The sequence below is a fragment of the Bubalus kerabau genome, chromosome 16, assembly GCF_029407905.1.
Source record: "Bubalus kerabau isolate K-KA32 ecotype Philippines breed swamp buffalo chromosome 16, PCC_UOA_SB_1v2, whole genome shotgun sequence".
Taxonomy (NCBI): Eukaryota; Metazoa; Chordata; class Mammalia; order Artiodactyla; family Bovidae; genus Bubalus; species Bubalus kerabau.
In genome coordinates, this window is record NC_073639.1 from 67,561,491 (window position 1) to 67,581,380 (window position 19,890).

A 19,890-nucleotide genomic window follows, 5' to 3' on the forward strand; every position below is an offset into this window, starting at 1 on the left:
GCATTCTTAATGGAGGTCCCAAGAGCCATTCTGTTTGAATGGACATGGGTCACATGTCATACCTGAGCCAGTCCGATCTGGGGGATGGGATACCCTCCCTGGCTGAGCCAAGGCTCCTACGAAATGGTAGGTAGTTCCTAAACTCGAGACTCGGTGTCCTCATGTGTAAAATGGGCGCTGACTTTGTGAAGGTCAAGTGATTCCCTGGGCTTTTCAAAGAAGAGAGAATTGTGGTTGTGGTGTTCATACATTAACATGTTTGGGGCAGCAAGTCACAGAAGACTTATGTTGGCTTGAAGAAAAGAATATTTATTATCTCAGCAGGATGTCCCAAGTTAGGGAGGGCAGTAAGGCTTGTTAATTCAGTCTCTGTGATTCATTAAGGGCTCTGCCAGCTCACTATTCCTTCAGGCATTCATCAGGCACTGTGCTAGTCACCGCCCACCAAGCGTGCTGGCTTTTTCCTCACAAGTGCTGTGCTTAATCGCTCAGGCATGTCTGACTCTTTGTGGCCCCATGGACTGTAGCCCACCAGGCTCCTCTGTCCATGGGTATTCTCCAGGCAAGAATACTGGCATGGGTTGCCATGCTCTCCTCCAGGGGATCTTCCCAACCCAGGGATCGAACCCAGGTCTCCAACCCACGTTGGAGGCAGATTCTTTACTGTCTGAGCCACCAGGGAAGCCGTGGGGCTCCATCAAAGACACAAGATGGAGCCACTGTTTCGGGCACTTCACCCAGATTCAGAGGCATCCAGGACTTCCCTGGTGGCTAAGATGGTAAAGAATCCACCTGCAATACAGGAGACCCGGGTTCGATTTGTGGGTTGGGAAGATCCTCTGGAGACGGAAATGACAACCCATTCCCATATTTTTGCCTGGAGAATTCTATTGACAGAGGAGCCTGGCGGGCTACAATCCATGGGGTTGCAAAGAGTTGGACACGACTGAGCAACTCACATTTTTGTTGTTCAGAGGCATCCAGATGAAGGAGAAATGGTACTTCCTGTGTCTCTCTCTATGAGAGAGATGTTTTCCCTGAAGTCCCCCAGCCAAGGTTCCCTCTTGTATTATTGGCCAGAATTGTGTCATGTGGCCTGTGCTTCAGCCAATCAGCAGGCTGGAAGCAGCAGTTGTCCTAAAGCAGCAGAAAGCAATATAGAGAAAGGAAGTTTCCCCAGCCAGGTCTTGGTTCTGTGGGAAAGGAGGATGTGGAAACCGCTATTGCCTCTGCAGCCAGATGCCCTCCCCGCCACCCCCATCTTCCCACTGGAAGGCAGGCAACATTGTCACGGAACATGACTGTGACTTATCCTGGAGCCATAAGGAGGTCATTTCTCTAGGAGTTTTGTGATGGGTTGGCCCACAAAATCAAAACACCCTCTTAACTCAAAAAGATTTCATAAATTATTGAGGTGAACGCAGAATGCATTCTTTTAAAATAATGAAATCATTGTAGGCTATGACTTTTCCTCTGGGAACATTTTTAGCTAAATAGATAGCAGCTTTTTCAATTGTGATTTTCTAAATAATTTGATGGTGTGGGTGTTGATTTTCTGTAAAGTTTTCAAAAGCGGTTCCAGGGGAATTTCAAATATTTTCCAGCCGTTGAGATTTTGTTTGTTCCTGTGAGATCCTCATGATGACCTTTGCCAATGTCCTTCAAAGGACAGGGCGTGAACTGGTGGTAGGTCAAAACATTTTCAGGGGACACATTGGCCATAGAATTGCTTAGAGAAAAATATCCCTCCTGATTATGACGTGGTCTCTGTTTGATGCTTCTGAACTTTTAAGGCCTTCCTAACATGGATCTCTCTTTACGGAGAAAAACCCCAGGCTCAGAATCTCCGAAAGGCAGAGCTAGAACCAGGGATGATATTAACTTCTCCAGGACCACAGGGACTGAGGATGAGGGGAGAGAGATCCCGAGGCAAGTTGGGATGCGGATACTTGGGCTAGCCTGCGGCAATGGCCCTGACTCTCCCCTTTAGCCGTTCCTTTCCAGCACCTCTTTTTCTTTCCACTGTGGGCAGAGCAGGACTTGTTCTAACCAATGGGGTGTTAGCAGACCTGCCGAGGCCAGCACCTAGGAAGATGAGAGGTACGTGGAACAGAGCTGCGTCAGCCCAGGCAAGCCTCACAGAAATCAGGGGGCCCCCAACCAACGTGGGACCAAAACTTTTTTTTGGTATGCTATTGTGTTTTTGTGATTTTGTTCAAGTGCAAATCATCAATTTTGTGGCAATAGCTAACGAATACAGACAATACAAAAAAGAGTAACTGGAACCTGGTCAGGCTGCAAAAACCTGAATGTCCATTGCACTCCATGTTATAGATGGGGAAACAGAGGCTCAGAGAGGGGAAGACTTGTGCGCAGGGCACCCAGCTGGTAAGTGGTGGAGGCGGGATTTGAACCCAGGTATTCTCATGCCAGAGAGAAAAACACTCTGATGCCTGGAGGGGTGAGAGTTAGTGAGGCCAGATCACTTCTGCTGTGGGTGAAGACCCTGGCTGTCTCCTATCACTAATGCTGAACCCCGGAGACTGTCAGTTTAAACATACCCCTAACTTTATCCCAACAAGGATTTCTTATTATGTGCATGTGTGTGTATTTAATAATGATAAAGCACTTGTATGTCATATTTGACAGCAGGGCTTTTTTCATCCCAAGTTTAAAGCACTACCGGGAAATAATTAGTGCTACCAGAGTCAAAAACAAAGGGACCCCATCAGAGAAGACAGTCGCAGAAACTCGCGGATCTTAATTGAACAATTACCTCTTATGCTTATGAATAGTTCATTATTACATGCCCTGTTATTATTAGCTGTTATTATTGTTTTAGATGAATGCTGGGAATTTTTTTAAAAAATCAAAAGCCATTTTCAACCACACTGTTCATCTCCCCCTGGCTTTCACACGCTCCTGACATTTCCGATGTAATAATGTCGTAGTCGGCAGTCAATTTTCTACACCTCGCCTGGATAATGGTGTATTCGGATCATTTTGGTTGTTTGGATGGAGTGGTTAAATACTCCAGGCCTCTGTTCATACTGTTATTAATTTTTGATTCCTTGGTGAAAGCATTTGCATGAGAATCAAGCACCTCCCACTTTTTATTTTTTAGGAATCTGAAGTCCTGGGGAACAATGGGGAGATCCTTGTTCATCCCAACCTTTTGGGACAGAAACAAAAGGAGGTGGTGGTGATGGAGCCAGAGGACAGAGGAGAAGCCACCTTGGGCAGTAGAGACCCAGGCCCCAGGGAAGGAGGGCAGGAGGCTGGGTCAGGAGAGGCCAGGCTGGGAGTCTTGTGACTTCGGAGGGAAACACAAAAAGGAGGGGACAAATGAGCACACGTAAGGCGTCTTCCGTGTGTTAGGTGCTGTGCTCAGTGCTTGAGATTCGATCTCAGGGACTATGTGCGAGCGCTTGTGAATTGATGTGGATGCCTATCTGGAAGGCAGACTCTCTTCCTTGTTCACAGGACCTCATTTTGTTCAGAGTTCTCCACTCTGCTCTACAGTCATGGGCTTTCCCCAGATGCACCCACCACTGTGATTCTATTTCCCTTACTAGGTCCTGGTATAGGAATAGCCACATAAATGAGTTCTGGACCATGAGACAAAAGAGAAAGTCTGCTGAAGGAAGAGGGATTTGGGGGAAATTAGAGAAATATAAGAAACACTGTCTTCTCTTTTGCTAGGCACCATCAGGACTGGGTGTGATGCCTGGAACTGTAGCAGCCATTTTGTGATCATGAAGGGGCTTAGTGGAGCAGAAAGAAGAAAAGGACATGGGTACCTGATCTCACCATTGTGCTAGTGAATTAACCAACTCTGGAGCCACTCTGCCTTAGGGTTTCTTATGATTGTTTGAGATAGCAATTTTTTTTTTCTCATCTATACCAATTCGTCAGGGTTTCCTATTACTCTGCCAAAATCATGAAGACACAAGAACAAACTTTTCTGCCTATTTTATACATGAAGAAAGTGAGACTCAATGAAGTAAATGCATTTGCTTAAGTACACACAGCCTGGATGTGGTGGACTCCAGCATTTGAACCCTCTGTCTTAGAAGGAGACCCCTGATGGGAGGTGGCAGGATTTTTTTTTTTTTCTTCAGTCTTAGCTATGTGGCTTTTCCATAGCACAAAGACTTTGTTTTTCCCACAGGCTGTTGATGGCTTCTAACAGATGAAACCAGGACAGGTTAAGTGGAGCTGGGACTCAAACCCAGGTCCCTATATCTGAGCTCAGGCTCATCTCTGCATCTCAAGGTTCTCAGCGATGTCAGAGAGCCTCCTGCTTTATCTGAGACCCCCACAGTCTAGGATATACTCACTGGATCCCACAGATCTGCCTTTGGCTGCTACAGGGTGGGGCAGCTGATTGTAGAGACTGGCCACCAGAGGCTGCGGTAGTCATGCCCAGGAGCCTCCTCAGAGGAGGCCGTAGGGAAACTTGGAACCTGGTGCCATGGTCTGGGAGGAGCCCCTAGCGTGAGCTCCCCGTGAGGTGAGGCTGGAGCTACAGACCAAGGAAACCCCACCATTGCCACTCCCACCAGGTGAAAAAGGAGTCTCTGCCTCCGGGGAGTCTAGGACCTAGTTGCTGTGTGCCCTCAGGCGAGTTGCCTCCCTCCTCTGAAACTCACTTTTCTCATTTTCAAAATAAGGACATCATCCCAACTTCTCAAACGAGGGCTTCCTCTCTCTTCCTGGTGGTCTTTCCCCTCTTTGGAGCCCAGCTCAACACGGTGGACAAAGACCAATTAGGACGTGAGGCCCAACAACTCCAGGGTAGGTCTGGATCCCAGTTCTGATTCTGCCGCAAACCCATGAGGAGTCTTTGTGTTGCAGATGGGGAAACTGAGGCCCAGTGGGGAGAGGAGACTTAGTTCTCCCACTTGCAATACAAATTAGGACTCAGTATTTCCTGAAGTCCTGTTTGTTCCTTGGGATGCTAACAGAAACAAACAAAAACTTAGCTGATAGGAAAAAGTTAGGGAAATGCTGGGCTAAATCTGGAAGGCTATCTTCCCTGCAGGCTTCCCATGTGGCACAAGTTGTAAAGAGCCTGCCTGCTAATGCAGGAGACTTAAGAGATGTGGGTTTGATCCCTGGGTTGGAAAGTTCTGGAGAAGGGATAGGCTACCCGTTCCAATATTCTTGGGCTTCTCTGGTGGCTCAGACTGGTAAAGACTCCGTCTGCAGTGGAGGAGACCTGCGTTCGATCCCTGGCTTGGGAAAATCCCCTGAAGGAGGGCATGGCAACCCACTCCAGTATTCTTGCCTGGAGAATCCCCATGGTCAGAGGAGCCTGTCAGGCTACAGTCCATGGGGTCGCAAAGAGTTGGACACGACTGAAGTGACTGAGCACACACACATGCACATCTACCCTGCAGGACTTTTCAGAACCTTTAATATCTAATGTGACTTAGCATATTAAATCCATGAGCAAATAATATGCTAATATACATCTCCACGGTGCTGGAGGGAGGGTGAACCAGGCCTCGGTTTCTCAAACTCTTTTAACCTAGAAACCCATTTTGCAATGTGAAAATCAGCCTCTGGTGATGACAGGAATAATCCACCTTCAGAAGAGGCTCGTGCCGCCTAGAGGACTTGACTGCTGCTGCTGAGTCGCTCAGTCGTGTCTGGCTCTCTGCCACCCCATGGACGGCAGCCCGCCAGGCTCCTCTGTCCGTGGGATTCTCCATGCAAGAATACTGGAGTGGGTTGCCATGCCCTCTTCCAGGGGATCTTCCCGACCCAGAGATCAAACCCAGGTCTCCTGCATTGCAAGCAGATTGTTTACGGCTGAACCACCAAGGAAGCCCCTCGGACTTGACCGCCCTTTGCCTATGTTCAGCCGCATGTGGTGCAAGCTTTGTGATACAGACTCACTTGACACTTGAGAAAACTGATCAAAGAGGCAGCCACTTGCCAAGGCCACATGCTGGGGGGAGGCAGCCTCAGGCCCGGAAGCCCTGGGCCCCACTGCTCCGGGGCGGGGGGAGGCAGGGCCCACTCACAGCACTAATTTGCCCTGTCATCCTGGTCACACATCACGTGATGCTGTCCCAGCCCTTCAAATGCCACCACCACTCCCGACCGAGGCCCAGGGCCACATGTCGAGTCTATGGGAGCCGGCCAGTTTTCCTGCCTCCTGCCTCCTCCTCTCCCCTTTTCACTCTCTGGTGAGCAAGTGGTGATTTAAACAAAAAAACCTTTTGTTCCCCCGGGCTTGCCCACCCACCGTGGCTGGGCCCCACCTTCCAATGGCCAGCGAAGGGGGCCCCGTAGTGACTGCGTGGGCCCTTTAAAGACTCCCGGGATGCGCATGCGCACTACAGCGCAGGTAGGGGAAACCCTGGCGCAGGGCACGCGGGGCACGAGGAGTCCCAGGTGCAGCTCAGCGCTGCGGAGCGAGGTCGAAGTCGCTGCTTGGAGGCCAGGCGGGGATGGAAATGGGAGCAGGATCTAAAGGCTGGGATGAGACAGGAAGACATGGAGCTACCCCGCAAAGGTGAGTGTCCCCGCCATGGACTCCCCTGCACTTAAAGGTTTGCCGAAGCCCTCACGTGCATCTGAGGCCTCTGGAACATGGAGTGATCTGTTATGATGGGAAGTGGTAGTAATATACGTGGTTCCAGTGCATGGCTACGGGACTAGACAGCTCACCTCTAACTAGGGATGAACCCCAGATACCCAGAGAGGGAGAAGCTTCTAGTGTCTTTATAAAGGGAAGGCAGGCAGCTCTGGTGGGGGAGCAGGCGGCTCCTCTTTGCCTCCATCACCTACAGGAGGTCCCAGCAGCGCCGCAGGGTGTGGGAACCAACGCTGGATCTGCATTCTGGAGCCAGACAGGACATATTCAGGGATCGGTGGTGGTTTTAGTCTCTGCGTAGGAGTTAAGAGCTTCGATTTTGAATCAGAAGGCCGGTGTTCTGCCCCCGCCCGCCCCTTCTCTGAGCTCCATCCTGAACTGCGTGAACTTAGGCAAAGTGATCACCCTTTTCTGGTCTTGCTGGCCTCAAGTATACCACGTACACCTGAACTGTGGTGAGACCTACCTACTACTTAGCGCTGAGCCTTGGGCCCGCTTGTCTGCAGTAACAGGGCTGCCGGTAATTGTAGTGACGGTAACATCCTTAACACCTGCACTGCTCCTCTACGTGGTTTTAACGAGGCTGGAGAGCCCTTTGAGCTCAGCTCCCTCAGCTCCCAGGGAGAAGAAACCCGGCCAAGGCACCCAGGGAGCTGGTGCTAGGACGGAGCTGGGTCCTGGGGTCAGGCCCGGACTGGCTGTGCTCCGTGGCCCCACCTGCTTGCCTCTTCACTCGCCCTGCAGAGGGGTCAGGAGGTTTTCCTCTGATAGGGGACGGGTCCTCACCCTGGATGTGAGGGACCTGGCCTGGAGGGTGGCTGCAGTCTCTGTCCCCTTGCCTGGTGGGCCTGCTGGTAGACCTGGGGACCTGGGCTACCTAGCGTTGGTGCAGAGGTGGCTGCAGTGGTAGCCCTGGGGACAGCCAGGCCACGGGCTGCCGCCCCCAGCGCTGAGCCTGCTCTGCCCCGCCCCTCTCCCAAGTGCCCACACTGTGGTCTCCTTGAATTCCATCCCTGGTTCTGGCGTTGCCCTCTTTGGGGATGGACTGGTTCTGGGTCACTTAGAGTACCTATGGTAGGATTTGTACCTAGGGCATGCTCCCTCCAGAGGCTGGATAGCCCTGGGGGCTGCGATGCCCCTGGTGAGCTTCAGAGATATGTGAAGGTAGAATGTCTGGGGGCAGCCTGGCCCCAAGTGTGGGGCTTAATGCCAGAACCCGCTTCCCTCTTCCTCTCTTTGTGGCTGTTTTTCAGATCCTCTGCGTCCTCATCTGTAAAACAGGGATGATTTTATTATGACCTGAAAGGGCCGTTGTGAGACTCAGTTACATGAGGTCAGAAAAGCACTGTGTCAGTGCTCCTTGGCATCCTGTCTGTGGTCACACCCAGTGGCCTTCAGGCTTCCCCAGTGGCTCAGGGGTAAAGGCTCCACCTGCCAGTGCAGGAGACATGGGTTTGATCCCTGGTTCAGGAAGATTCCCTGGAGAAGGAAATGGCAACCCGCTCCAGTATTCCTGCCTGGGAAATCCCATGGACAGAGGAGCCTGGTGGGCTTTGGTCCACAGGGTCGCAAAGAGTCAGACACGAGTTAGCGACTAAACAACCACCACCAGGGGCCTTTCACGCAGCGATGGCTTCCCTGGCCTGTCACCCAGCCAGACCCCTGCTCCTGCTCTTCAGGCCCTGGTGACATGTCTGGCTCACTGACCCGGCTCAGAAGGGCTTGGGTCCTGCCCTGGACACAGCCTCTTCTCAAAACCTCCGTGTGCTGCCAGGCTCTGGGGCCTGGCTTTAGGGAGGTGGATGTCCCCACTGCAAGGTCACATCCAGGGTGTCCCCTCTGTCCCTCTTCTTCCCCGAATCTTGCCATGCCAGGCATCCAGATGGGGCTCCATGCATGAGAGGGCAGGCCTGAATCAGACTGGGGACACCCACCATTCCCCTCTGTTCAGACATTGGGCCAGCAGGTCAGGGAGGAAGGAGGGGACAGGATGTGAACAAGAGTCTATGCTGTGGGGTTTGAACCCCAACTTTCCGCAGACTTGCCGTGTGACCTCAGGCAGGTCACTTCACATCTCTGAGCCTCAGCTTCTTCCTCTAGAACACCCCCTACCTTACAAGCTTTCTTCCCAGGTAGCGCTAGTGGCAAAGAACCCGCCTGCCAATGCAGTCGACTTAAGACTTCCCTGCGTGGGGAAGATCCCTTGGAGGAGGGCATGGCCACCCACTCCAGTATTCTTGCCTGGAGAATCCCCATGGTCAGAGGAGCCTGGCGGGCTACAGACCAGGGGGTCACAACAGAGACAGACACCACTGAAATGACTTAGCACGGCACACCTTACAAGCAGTGGCGAGGCTCCCAAGAGATGCTGTGTATAGGAAAATGCCCAGTAAGCACCTGATACACGCTGAGCATCCTGGGGCAAGGGAGGTCTCCCCAGGCCCCTGGGGCATGGGGTGTGTATGTGCTGGGGCTGGCCAGGGAGATGGCCACTGCCCAACCCCTTTGGCCTGTCCCCAAGCCACACTGCTTAAGGGGACGCACAGAGGGTGCCAGGCACTGGGGGGGGGGTTAGTGACACAGGGGGGACACCAACCCCAGATCCCCTCCGTACCCCTCAGGGAATGAGCCAGTGGGGCCCGGGCTCGGCTCTGTCTCGGCTGCCCTGTGGACTGGTCGCTGGCCCTGCCAAGTGGCTGACACGTTAACAGGGTCAGAAGACCTAGGGGAGCAAATGAAACATCGCCTACAAAGTGGCTAAGCAGAGGGGGTGCTGGGAGGCTCCCCACCTGCTCCCCAGGGCTCCGAGCCTTGCCAGGGGAGAAGACAGCCCGATTTACTCCTGGCGGAGGAAGGGTTGGGGGCGGTGGAGGAAGGAAGAACGAACAAACACAAGAGCTTAACGAAACAATCCCACAGCTGAGACACCATCTGTGTTTTCCTTTTTTTTTCTTTCTCTTCGTTTTTAAAACAATATAGTGCAGACCGTACTTCTCACAGTAGAATATAATGGTCAATTTTAGTATATAAAAAAAAACATTCTCAGAGATTCGTAAATGCACTTAGTGCTTGAACAGGCCTTGGAGAGAGATACAGTACCACTTCCAGAGTGCCAGAGGGGCCAGGACTTGGGGAAATTGGGCCTTAGGGACTTAATGGGGGTCCCCCCCATGCCTGCCTGATCCCCCCTCCCAAGTGGTGTGGGGCAGGCCTTGGAGGGTGGCTTGCAGGAAAAGGGGGTGGATGGATCTCCCAGTTAAAACCAGCAGGTTGCCCTGGCACGGGCTCCTGGGAGGACCCCTGAAGGAAGCAGGGTCTGAGCCCTCTGACACTGTTAGCCCCTATGGCGCCTTTGTGCGAATAGGTCAACGCCGCCCCTTCCTCGAGGTTCAGAAAATTTGCTGTCATAAACACACACGTCTAGGATGCAAATGACGTCTCCTCGGATGAGTTTGCCCTTGTGCAGTACACACCCTGCACAACTGTGCCCGGCAGCCCCCCCATAAGAGGTCCTGGTGGGAAGGGGGAAGGTGGTGGTCCAGGGTCTGGAGAAGGGAGATGGGAGTCTGTGTGGGGAAGGCATGATGGGGAGGGGAAGAGGGTCTAAAAGGGGAGGAGCAGAGAGACCAGCATTCCCCGGAGCCTCTTGTAGTCTGGTCTTCACCGGAGCGGACAGTGGGGGTGGGGGGCGCTGTGGGCCCCCGCTGCTCTTTCTCCTGGAGACTGGGACCTCAAGAGGGAGGACCTAAGCCCGGGGGGAGGGGCCTGCTCCGATCCCACCCCCGCCCCCAGGCCATCACATTTCCTCCTGCGCCCCACTGCGGCCTGAGCCCCTCTCCTGGACAGCCGGGAAGAACCGCTTCTGTTCCAGGTGGAACCGCTTCTGTTCTCTCCCGGCCTCCGCCAGCTTGGATGGAGGGAGGCATGGACCTGGGGGGTGGCTGCCCCTAGGCCTCCCCCGGGGGGCGGGCCGGGGCAGCCGATGGTGGGGAGGGGCGTCGTGAGCGAGGTCACCTGGCCAACTCCCCATCGGTGGTAGCTGGCGGGTCGCCAGCCTGGCTTCCCTGTGGGCATCTGGGGGCACTCGGGGCCGGGCTGTCCCCCATCTCCACCGCCCTGCGTGCCGCCCACCCTGTTCTGCGGCCTGCCTCTCCCTGCCCACCCCCAGCCTCCTCGGCGCCCTGCCCGTTGGTCCCTGCGTGTGCCGGGCCGGCCTTATCTGTAGACGGGCAGGCGGATGTGGGCGTGCTGGTGGTCTAGCAGCCGGGGCACGGCCACCGTCTCGTAGCCCTTGCCCAGCATGCGCTCCTTGATGCAGGGCGGCCGGATGTCGTTGATGAGATACTCCAGCGACTGCAGGCTGCTGCTGAGCACGGCCGTGTTGCACACGCTCTTGCTGGGCAGGCCCGAAAGGGTCTCGGCCGGGGGCCCCGCCAGCTCCCGGGCGGCCCCCGGCCCCAGCTCGGTCCCAGCGGCAGCCGCCGCCGCTGCCGCTGCCGCCGCCGCCGCGGGGTTGTAGCAGTCGCTGGTGGGGGTCACCAGCACGCTGTTCCAGGGGGCGGCGAAGTACTGGCCCACGGTGAAGCTGGCGGGCAGCCCCACGCCGCAGTTGAGGGGCGACCCGCTGGCCCGCTCGTACGCCCGCCCCCCGCAGGCCTCGGGGGACTTGCTGGCCAGCGCGCCGCCACCGTAGGCCCGCAGGGGCTGGGGGGGCGGCGGCGGCGGGGGCGGCTTCTGGGGCCACAGCAGGTAATCCAGGCCTCCGTCCGCGTAGCCCGCGGGCTTGGCGGCCCCGGCCAACGTCAAGGCCGCGGGCGTGCTCCCCTGGCCCAACTCGGCGCCCTTCCGGCACTCGGGCGGGCCGGCCGTGGCCGAGTAGGCCGCGCGGGGGAAGCCGGGCACCGGGCCGTGCTTGGCCGGGCTGGGCGGGGGCCCGGGCACGGCCTGGCAGGCGGCGGGCGCGGCGCCGGGGGCCTGGCACTGCTGGTGGAGCTGGTAGAGGAGGCTGTGGATGGAGGGCAGGTTGGAGGGCGGCAGGGGCAGGCCGCGGCCGGGCAGGGGGATGACGGCGGCGGCGGGGGCCGCGGCCGCGGGCAGGCCAGGTGGCGGGGCGGGCGCCTCGGGTGGCTTGGGGTAGGCCAGGGGCCCCAGCGTGCTGGGCGCCGGGTAGGGCGCGACGCCCACCTGCACGGCGGCCGGAGACAGCTTGGTCCGCTTGCCCTCGGCGCTCTTGAGCACGCTCTTGGCGGGCCCGGCGGGCGCGGCCGCGCTGGAGGAGGAGGAGACGGCGGCCTTGACGATGGCCAGCAGACCCTGGTAGCCGGCCGTGTGCGGCGGGTAGGGGCTGTAGCGCTGGCCGCTGGTGTCATAGCCGTTGACCGTGCGGCTGAGGTGCTTGTGCTGGGGCACGCGGATGTTGGTGGGGAAGATCTTGATGGAGAGCGGGCTGTTGGCCACCTTCTCGGCGTAGGCGTCCAGCTCCGCCGGGCTCGGGTAACGGGAGGAATGCATGGAGCTAGCCACTGTCTCGCCTGCAGGGGTACACGGGGAGGGGAGGATGCACAGGTGAGGGCCGACCTGCAGGCCGCGCCCCCTACGGCTCCCTGGAAGGGTTCCCCAGCCGCACCTCCCTTGCTCCTTCATTCATCCAAATTTTTTAAATGAAAAAGAAAAAAAAATTGGGCCGTGCCCGTGTGGCATGTGGAATCTTAGTTCCCCGACCAGGGATCGAATCCAAGGCCCCTGCAGTTGGAATCACAGAGTCTTAAAGCACTGGACCTCCAGGGAAGTCCCCCCTTCTAAATTTTTAAGCTTTGCATCACAGCGTAAAGTATGTCAAGGAAACTGCACGCATCACAGACTTATTGCACTTTCACACACATAACACACTCGTGTGACACTCAGGCTGGGGGAGGGGGGGCAGGTGGCCAGTCCCCAGAGCAACCCCTGCGCCCGCCCTCAGACAGGAACCACAGCAAGGGGACCAAGGGGAAGGCCCTCCAGACTCCTGACCACTCCTGGTGTCGGCACAGGTGAGCAGGGATCACACGGTGTCGGGTCTCTCCCACTCAAGGTTACTTTTCCAGGTTCATCTGGGGAGCTGTGGGGGCAGGGCCTGTCCCTTCTCATGGCCTTGGGGTATTGGAGTGTGACTGCAGGACACACTTGTCCTGCTCATCCTTCCTACTGCTGGTGGCGTTTGGGTCATTTCTGGTGTGTGTGCATGTGTGCTAAGTTGCTCTGCTGCTGCTAAGTCGCTTCAGTTGTGTCCGACTCTGTGCAACCCCATAGACAGCAGCCCAAGCTCTCCCGTCCCTGGGATTCTCCAGGCAAGAACACTGGAGTGGGTTGCCATTTCCTTCTCCAATGCATGAAAGTGAAAAGTGAAAGTGATGTCGCTCAGTCGTGTCCGACTCTTAGCGACCCCATGGACTGCAGCCTACAAGGCTCCTCCGTCCATGAGAGTTTCCAGGTAACAGTACTGGAGTGGGTTGCCATTTCCTTCTCCGCTAAGTTGCTCAGTCATGTCCAACTCTTTGCAACCCCATGGACTATACAGTCCATGGAATTCTCCAGGCCAGAGTACTGGAGTGGTAGCCTTTCCCTTCTCCAGGAGATCTTCCCAACCCAGGGATCGAACCCAGGTCTCCCGCATTGCAGGCAGATTCTTTACCAGCTGAGCCACCAGGGAAGCCCAAGAATACTGGAGTGGGTAGCCTATCCCTTCTCCAGCAGATCTTCCCGACCCAGGAATTGAATCGGGGTCTCCTGCATTGCAGGTGGATTCTTTACCAGCTATTTTATTAAAAAAAATTTTTTTTGACCATGCTGTGCTGCACGTGGGGTCTTAGTTCCATGACCAGGGATTGAACCCCAGGCCCTCGGCAGTGAAAGCACTAGGGGATTCCCTGAAGGGCAATCCCACTGTCGGTGGGCACAGCTGGCCCGTGCAGCGGGGGAAGCAGGTGGCCGGCGGGCAGACCCCCTTGTCCCCTCCAGAGACCGACCCAGTCCTGAGACCTCCCTCGGGGCTGTCCGCAGCCCTCTCTACAGTAGGGAGGGGAGCGAGGGGCCTGCAGGAAGCAGGTGGAGAGACCCAGGGCTTTGGAGCTGGCAGCCTGGGTGGAGTCCTGCCTGCTTGTGGGGCTGTGTGGTCCTGGACAAGTGGCTGGTCTGGTTGAGCCTCAGTTTCCCCACCTGTGGAACGGGGATGACTGTGCCAGGTCTGCAGGGCGGCCTCGGGGAACGTCTGTGCCAAGCGGCCCACCAGGGGGTGCAGCGCACAGCAGGTCCTGGGAGACGGAGACTTGACTGGGCCCTTGGGCAAGGACGACCCTACAAGTTCTCATGGCACACTGCCTTCCTCCCCTGCCAAGGGCATCCTCTGGAGCCCAGCACTGAGTCTTGGGGGAGGGGAGGGAGGGGTTCACCACCCTGAGCCTGTTTCCTCACCTGCAAAATGGGTTTATGCTGCTGCTAACACTGCCTCTCCTGGCTGTTGTGAGGTTTAACAAGTCAAGTGGCGCAGCCTCAGCAGAAGTGGGTCTCTCCATGTGTGTTATGACCCTCCCCATCTGCTAGGCACAACAACGGTCTTCCCGGGAGAGGAAGGGGCAGGGCATGTGCACGGGTGGGCCTGGCATCGTGGCTGGGACAGAGTGCAAGTCCCACCACCTCCCCACCAATGGGAAGGTGACCCGCCACATCCCACCTTCCCCGAGCCTCACCCCCAACCCCTCGAGATGTAAGCATATGTGCTCAGTCGCTAAATTGTGTCTGACTCTTTGTGACCCCATGGACTGTGGCCCACCAGGCTCCTCTGTCCAGGGGATCCTCCAGGCAAGAATACTGGAGTGGGCTGCCATTTTCTTCTCCCAGGGGATCTTCCCCACCCAGGGATCGAACCCATGTCTCCCACATTGGCAGGCAGACCCCCTCGAGGACTCTCAGCCAATCTGAGCCAACTGAGTGCTGTGATGGGGACACAGGGAGCGTGGGGGCACAGGGTAGCCTCACCCCGGGGGCTCCAGGGACAGCTTTCTGGAAGAGAAGAGTGTCTCTGCTAGGGCAGGGCTGAAGGGGTGAGGAAGGAGAGGAACGTATTCCAGGCAGAAGCCATACGGGCAAAGGTGCGGAGGTGAGGCGGTGTGCCCCCAGGGGAATGATGAACCAGAGAAGGAGCAGAAGCGCAGGGCAGGTGTGCGGGGAGGAAAGACCACCCTGGGCAGCTCAGGAGGGTGTCAGGCCCGAGCAGGGCCTCTTCACCATGGGGCAGGAACTCCCGATGGTTCTGTCCCCAGGGTACACTGGCCATGTCGTCCACAGACGAGTTCTGTCATCCTAACTTGGGGACAGGGTGTCATGGCCTCTCGTGGGTACCGGTCAGGGATGCGGTGCCCAGGACAGAAACCTGGCCACAAGAAACTGCCTGGATGCGGGGTCAGCCGTGCTGCCTTAGGAGCCCTGGGCCAAGGCCTCGGCGGCCATGGGAGGTTCTCAGCCAGGGAGGAGCAGGCCAGGAAGACCATGTATCAGGAGGACAGTGCTCCTCTGCCCTGAGTTGGGCAGGGCAGCGGGGAAGGAGGAGGCTGGTGACAGAGTACCCACCCATCCCTGTGGCCCTGATGAGAGCTGGGCGGGTGAAGCTGACCCAGGTCCCCCATCCTGACCCTGCCTGGGGCAACCGCCCCCCCTCCCCACCACAAGTGGCCTAAAATAAACTCGGTGTGGAGAATGGAAATGTCACTTTGGCCAACGGGGGAATCTTTCTCTGAGATTGGATTTAAACTACATTATACAAGCAATTTCATGGGCACTTAGCGCCGCTCGGAGAGTCCCACAAAAAAGGGCCCAGTTCTTCATTTACCAGCCATAAATCAGCAGTTGCTATAATGAGCACAAAAATGTCACTTTTATGCAATTTTACAGATGAACAAAACTGGTGAAATTAACTGTGGTAACCTACTATAGTCAGCAAAAGCGGCTGCCGAGGGAAAAAAATGATATCTGTATGTATTTTTGTTCCCCTTAAACTCTCTTCCCAAGCAAGTTTCTGCCATTGTGGTGTGAAAACTCATTTGTCCTCACCATTATACTTTCATTTGGAGTTTATCTTGAGTATCCAATGAGCCACCAACTGTGAAAATGATTAAATCTACAAAATCTATCTAATGGATGGAATAAATTAGGTGTTTAAAACCTGAAGAAGGAGGCAAAAAAAAAAACAAAAAAAACCGGCAATGCCTGTTTCTTGTTCCCATTTGTGGACAGAAGGGGCCCGCCTGGCCCCCCGCTGGTCAGAAGGGCCCTCAGCCAGTTGGGGTCCCTCCAGCGTTTGTGGGAGCCGATGGTGGTGGTACCCCGAGAGGCTGTCTTCTGCGAGCACTTAGTATGTGCGAGGCTCTGGGCCTACAGCTTTGCCCCAAGCCTCTTGTTTGCGGCACCTGGGGTTCCCAACCCACCTCCCAGGGGTTGGGAGGCGGTCCCATTTCACAGATAAGGCAGCAGACAAGTTGTGGCATTTGGCAGGCAGCTTCCAAGACCTGTCGCGAGACCCCGGTGGTCCTCGCCTCGTGGTATGCATGCCCTTCCACTTCCGATGGGGCTGACCCATGTGGCCTGCGAGATACCAGTGAAGGGAAGGGGTGAGAAGTCCAGGGCAGGATCACTTGCTCCGCCCGTGAGGACACGGGAGCAGCCTGCAGGGAGGCCCGGCAGCCATGTGAGCCATCCTGGGGAGGCAAGTCCTTCAGCCCCGGGCAGGCCTTTGGGTGACTGCAGCCCCTGCCAACAATTGCCCGCAGCCTCACGAGAGACACGGAGCAGAGCTACCAGCTAGGGGGCTCCTGATCCACGGAAAACAGGAGACAGTATATAAGGACTGACCCGTTTAAGCCAGCGGTCCTCAGCCTTTCTGGCACCAGGGACCAGTTTCGTGGAAGAGAAGTTTTCCCTGGACTGGGACAGGGCTGGGGGAGGGCGGGGATGGTTTCGGGATGATTCGAGCTCATTACATGTACTGTGCACTGTATTTCTAGTATTATATCAGCTCCACCTCCGATCATCAGGCACTAAATCCTGGAGGGTAGGGACCCCTGCTTTAAGCCACTACATTCTGGAGTGACTTGCCACACAGCAGTAGATAACTGATCCAGGCCCCCATCTTACAGAGGAAAGAAATGGGACCTCCCCGAAACACAGCTGGTGAGGGCAGAGCTGGGGCTCGGCTTCCACATCATTATTACCTCCCCCTGTACCCCAAGGCAGGCCCCAGCCGAGGCTGGGAGACCCAGGAGGCTCCCCCGGCACCCCCCACCCCACCGTCTTCTTCCATAGGCTCAGGAGGCAGACAGTATTGAGGAGGGACCATCAAGTCAGCCTGGAGGCTCAGAGAGGCGGGAGGCGTTCCGTCCAAGGACATGCGACTGTGCACACAGCCCTGGGCAGAGCTCCCCAGACACATGCTCGCCTTCGGGTGACCATGGACCAGAGTCACCCTGTCCAAACCTGGCGTGATCACCGCGCCCTGTGAGCCTTGGCATCCGCAGCCTCTACTACGTCACACCTTGTTCCTAAAGGGCTTTCTCCTGAGCCACCCGGGGCCTCAAATGCAGCCTTGCCCAGCAGAGCACAGTGGCTGCGGCTTGGGGGTGGGGGGCTCCCTGGTCACTCGGGCCAGGCCAGGCCTCCAAGCCCCTGTAGGAAGAGGCTCCAGACCCTCGCCTGGAGCTGAGCCCAGCCGCTAGTGTTCAAGGGCCTCGCACAGCCCCGTTCTCACAAATATGGCACAAAAAGGCCTCTCTCAGAGCAACCAGCCAAGCCAGCTGTCTGCGGTGGGCTTCTACGCAGTGAAGGGCCACCCAAAGGTGAGCACGTGTCCAGGGGAGCTCTGCCCGGGGGGGAGGGGGCAGAGGAAGGGACCTGTGGCCCTGCAGGCCTTACCTTCCTGGGTTCCCCTGAGCCGGCTCAGGGGACCCCGGCAAAGGTTTGGTGGTTGCCTGGTGTGGCCGCAGGCAGATGCCGCCTGCCCTGGGCTCATCCTGCTCTCCCAGCAGACGGGGCTCCCGGAGCTGGCCTGTCCACTCTTCAGGGAAGCCTTGCTGAATACACAACGAGGCTGTGGTCGGCCAGAAGGAACCTGTCCAGCCTGGGAGCCCCTGTTACCCACTAGTCTCCACCCTTGGGAGAGTTGGGTCTTGGGAGGAATGAAGCCAGAGACAGCCCTGTGGAGATGAGCCCCCACCCAGGCCTGCGTGCCTCGGGTATTTCCCATGCCCCTCCTGCATGCAGGCTCCGTCCTGGGCCTGGAGATGAGTAGCAGGCAAAGCGAACTAAGTGCCTACCCTCTTGGAGCTAGTCGGCGGTAGTGGTGGTTTCGTCACTTAGTCGTGTCCCACTCTTTGCGACCCTGTGGAATGTAGCCCATCAGGCTCCTCCGTCCATGGGATTTCCTAGGCAAGAACACTGGAGTGGGTTGCCATTTCCTTCTCCAGGGTGTCTTCCCGACCCGGGGATTGAACCCAGGTCTCCTTCATTGACAGGTGGATTCTTTACTGCTGAGCTTACGAGGGAAGCCCAAGTTCAGGGAGACAGACAGTAACATATGTGTCAGGCAGCGACAGCCCCGTGAAGGAGACAGCAGCTGTGGTCGGTTTTTTTTTTAAAGGTAGTTTAACCTGAAGTTCTACAGGACTCTTTAATAAAGTCAGGCAATTTCTCAATAACATGATTTTTCCTTCTTATTATTTTATTTTGGCCACACTGAGCAGCATGTGGAATCTTAGTACCCCCCAACCAGGGATCGAACCGGTGCCCCCTTGCATTGGAAGCGCAGAGTCTTAACCACGGGACCGCCAGGGAAGTCCCCTGGTGCGGTAGTTTTAAAACACGCCCACAGTTCTTTGGCACTTCTCCCCATGGGTAGTGGAGCCTAACTTTCCTCCACTTAAACATGAACTACGCAACTCGATTTTAATGAATGAAGGTAGCAGAAATGGTGCTGGTGAGTGTCGTGGCTCAGTCCTAAAGGTATATCTGGCTTCCACCCGGAGATCCAGTGGATCTCTGTCTCTCAGGACATCCATTCCTGGTCTGGGAAGCTTGGGCCACGTGGAGAAGCCGCATTTGGTGTCTGAGTGCCCCAGAGCCCCCAAAGCCGGCATCCACCACACGATTTATGAAGGAGCAGGCCTTATGACGTTGGGAAAGATTGCAGGCAGAAGGAGAAGAGAGCGGCAGAGGATGAGATGGTTGGATGGCATCGACTCAATGGACATGAACTTAGGCAAACTCCGGGAGATGGTGAGGGCCAGGGAGACCTGGCGTGCTGCAGTCCATGGGGTCACAGAGTCAGACGTGACTAAGCCACTGAACAACAACGGGCCTTCCAAAGATTCCAGCCCGGGCCTGGGTCTTCAGCAGGGCTGCCTGCCCTCAACCCCGTCCCCAGTGACATCACGGTGCAGACATCCCACCCCACCGTGTCCTGTCTATAGTCTGAGCGTATGACATGGCGTGTGAGGCCACTGGGCTTTGGGGTGACCTGCTATGCAGACAGAGTAGCCGGGACAGCTGGGCGTGGGGGACTCAGAGGGACGGGATGGGGGAGCCTGGTCTGGACACAGCGGTCAGCAGTGAGGCTTCCCTGATTTAAGTGGCCCCTCAGGGGAGTGGAAGGAGGTGAGGGGGTGAGCCGTGTGGCCTCTGATGGGGGAGTGGACGGGCTCGTGTGGGGCAGCAGAGCTGGAGGCGTGGTCATAGGAGATGGACCGGAGAGGCGGGGGCACGTGGAGGGCCTTGGGGTGGGGGGCACTGAGAGGATCCGGGCTTTGCTCCACGTGGGAGGGCTGGGAGCAGAGAAGGGCCATGAGCTGAGGAGGGTTTTAATGCGACCCCTCAGAGGCTCCTGGGTGGGAAACGAGACAAGGTTACCCTGGGAGCAGCCCGACCGTCCTGGGAGACAGAGCGCCCAGGAGACCCCCACTGTGCGCCAAGCTCGGGTGTCGGGGGGGCTCTGACAAGGCAGGGAAGCGGGGACATGGAAAGAGGCCACAGAGGGCGCCGACTGCCTCCCCCCTTCCCTCTCGATGGGGGTCGGACCAAGACACCAAGGGAAAGAGCCCCGGGTGCCAGCAGCGCCTGGCCTGGGAAGGAGGTGTTTTACTTCTCGTCTGTGCTTTTCTGTAATTGCCTCGGCCACAGGGGTGGAGTGGGGCAGGGCGGGGGTTGAGCAGCCCGGGGCTCCCTGGCGCCCCCGTGTTGGGGCCAGTGTCTGCTCCTGGGCG

General features: G+C 56.7%; 1 protein-coding gene and 1 long non-coding RNA gene across 2 annotated transcripts in view; both read right to left on the minus strand.

Moving 5' to 3' along the window:
- Nucleotides 1-5,458: 5,458 nt before the first annotated feature.
- On the minus strand, nt 5,459-7,476 carry LOC129629963 (uncharacterized). The gene is made up of 3 exons (XR_008703434.1): nt 6,802-7,476; nt 6,273-6,487; nt 5,459-5,791 (listed from the first exon to the last, which is right to left on the minus strand). It is a non-coding gene; the product is annotated as an uncharacterized LOC129629963 (long non-coding RNA).
- A 3,298-nt stretch (nt 7,477-10,774) lies between these two features.
- Nucleotides 10,775-19,890, minus strand: part of FAM222A (family with sequence similarity 222 member A) — a 59,176-nt gene continuing 50,060 nt past the window's right edge. Inside the window, exon 3 of the mRNA XM_055550202.1 lies at nt 10,775-12,138. Within this exon, the coding sequence (XP_055406177.1) occupies nt 10,823-12,138 (1,316 nt within the window). The 3' untranslated portion in view covers nt 10,775-10,822. The remainder of the gene's footprint in view (nt 12,139-19,890) is intronic.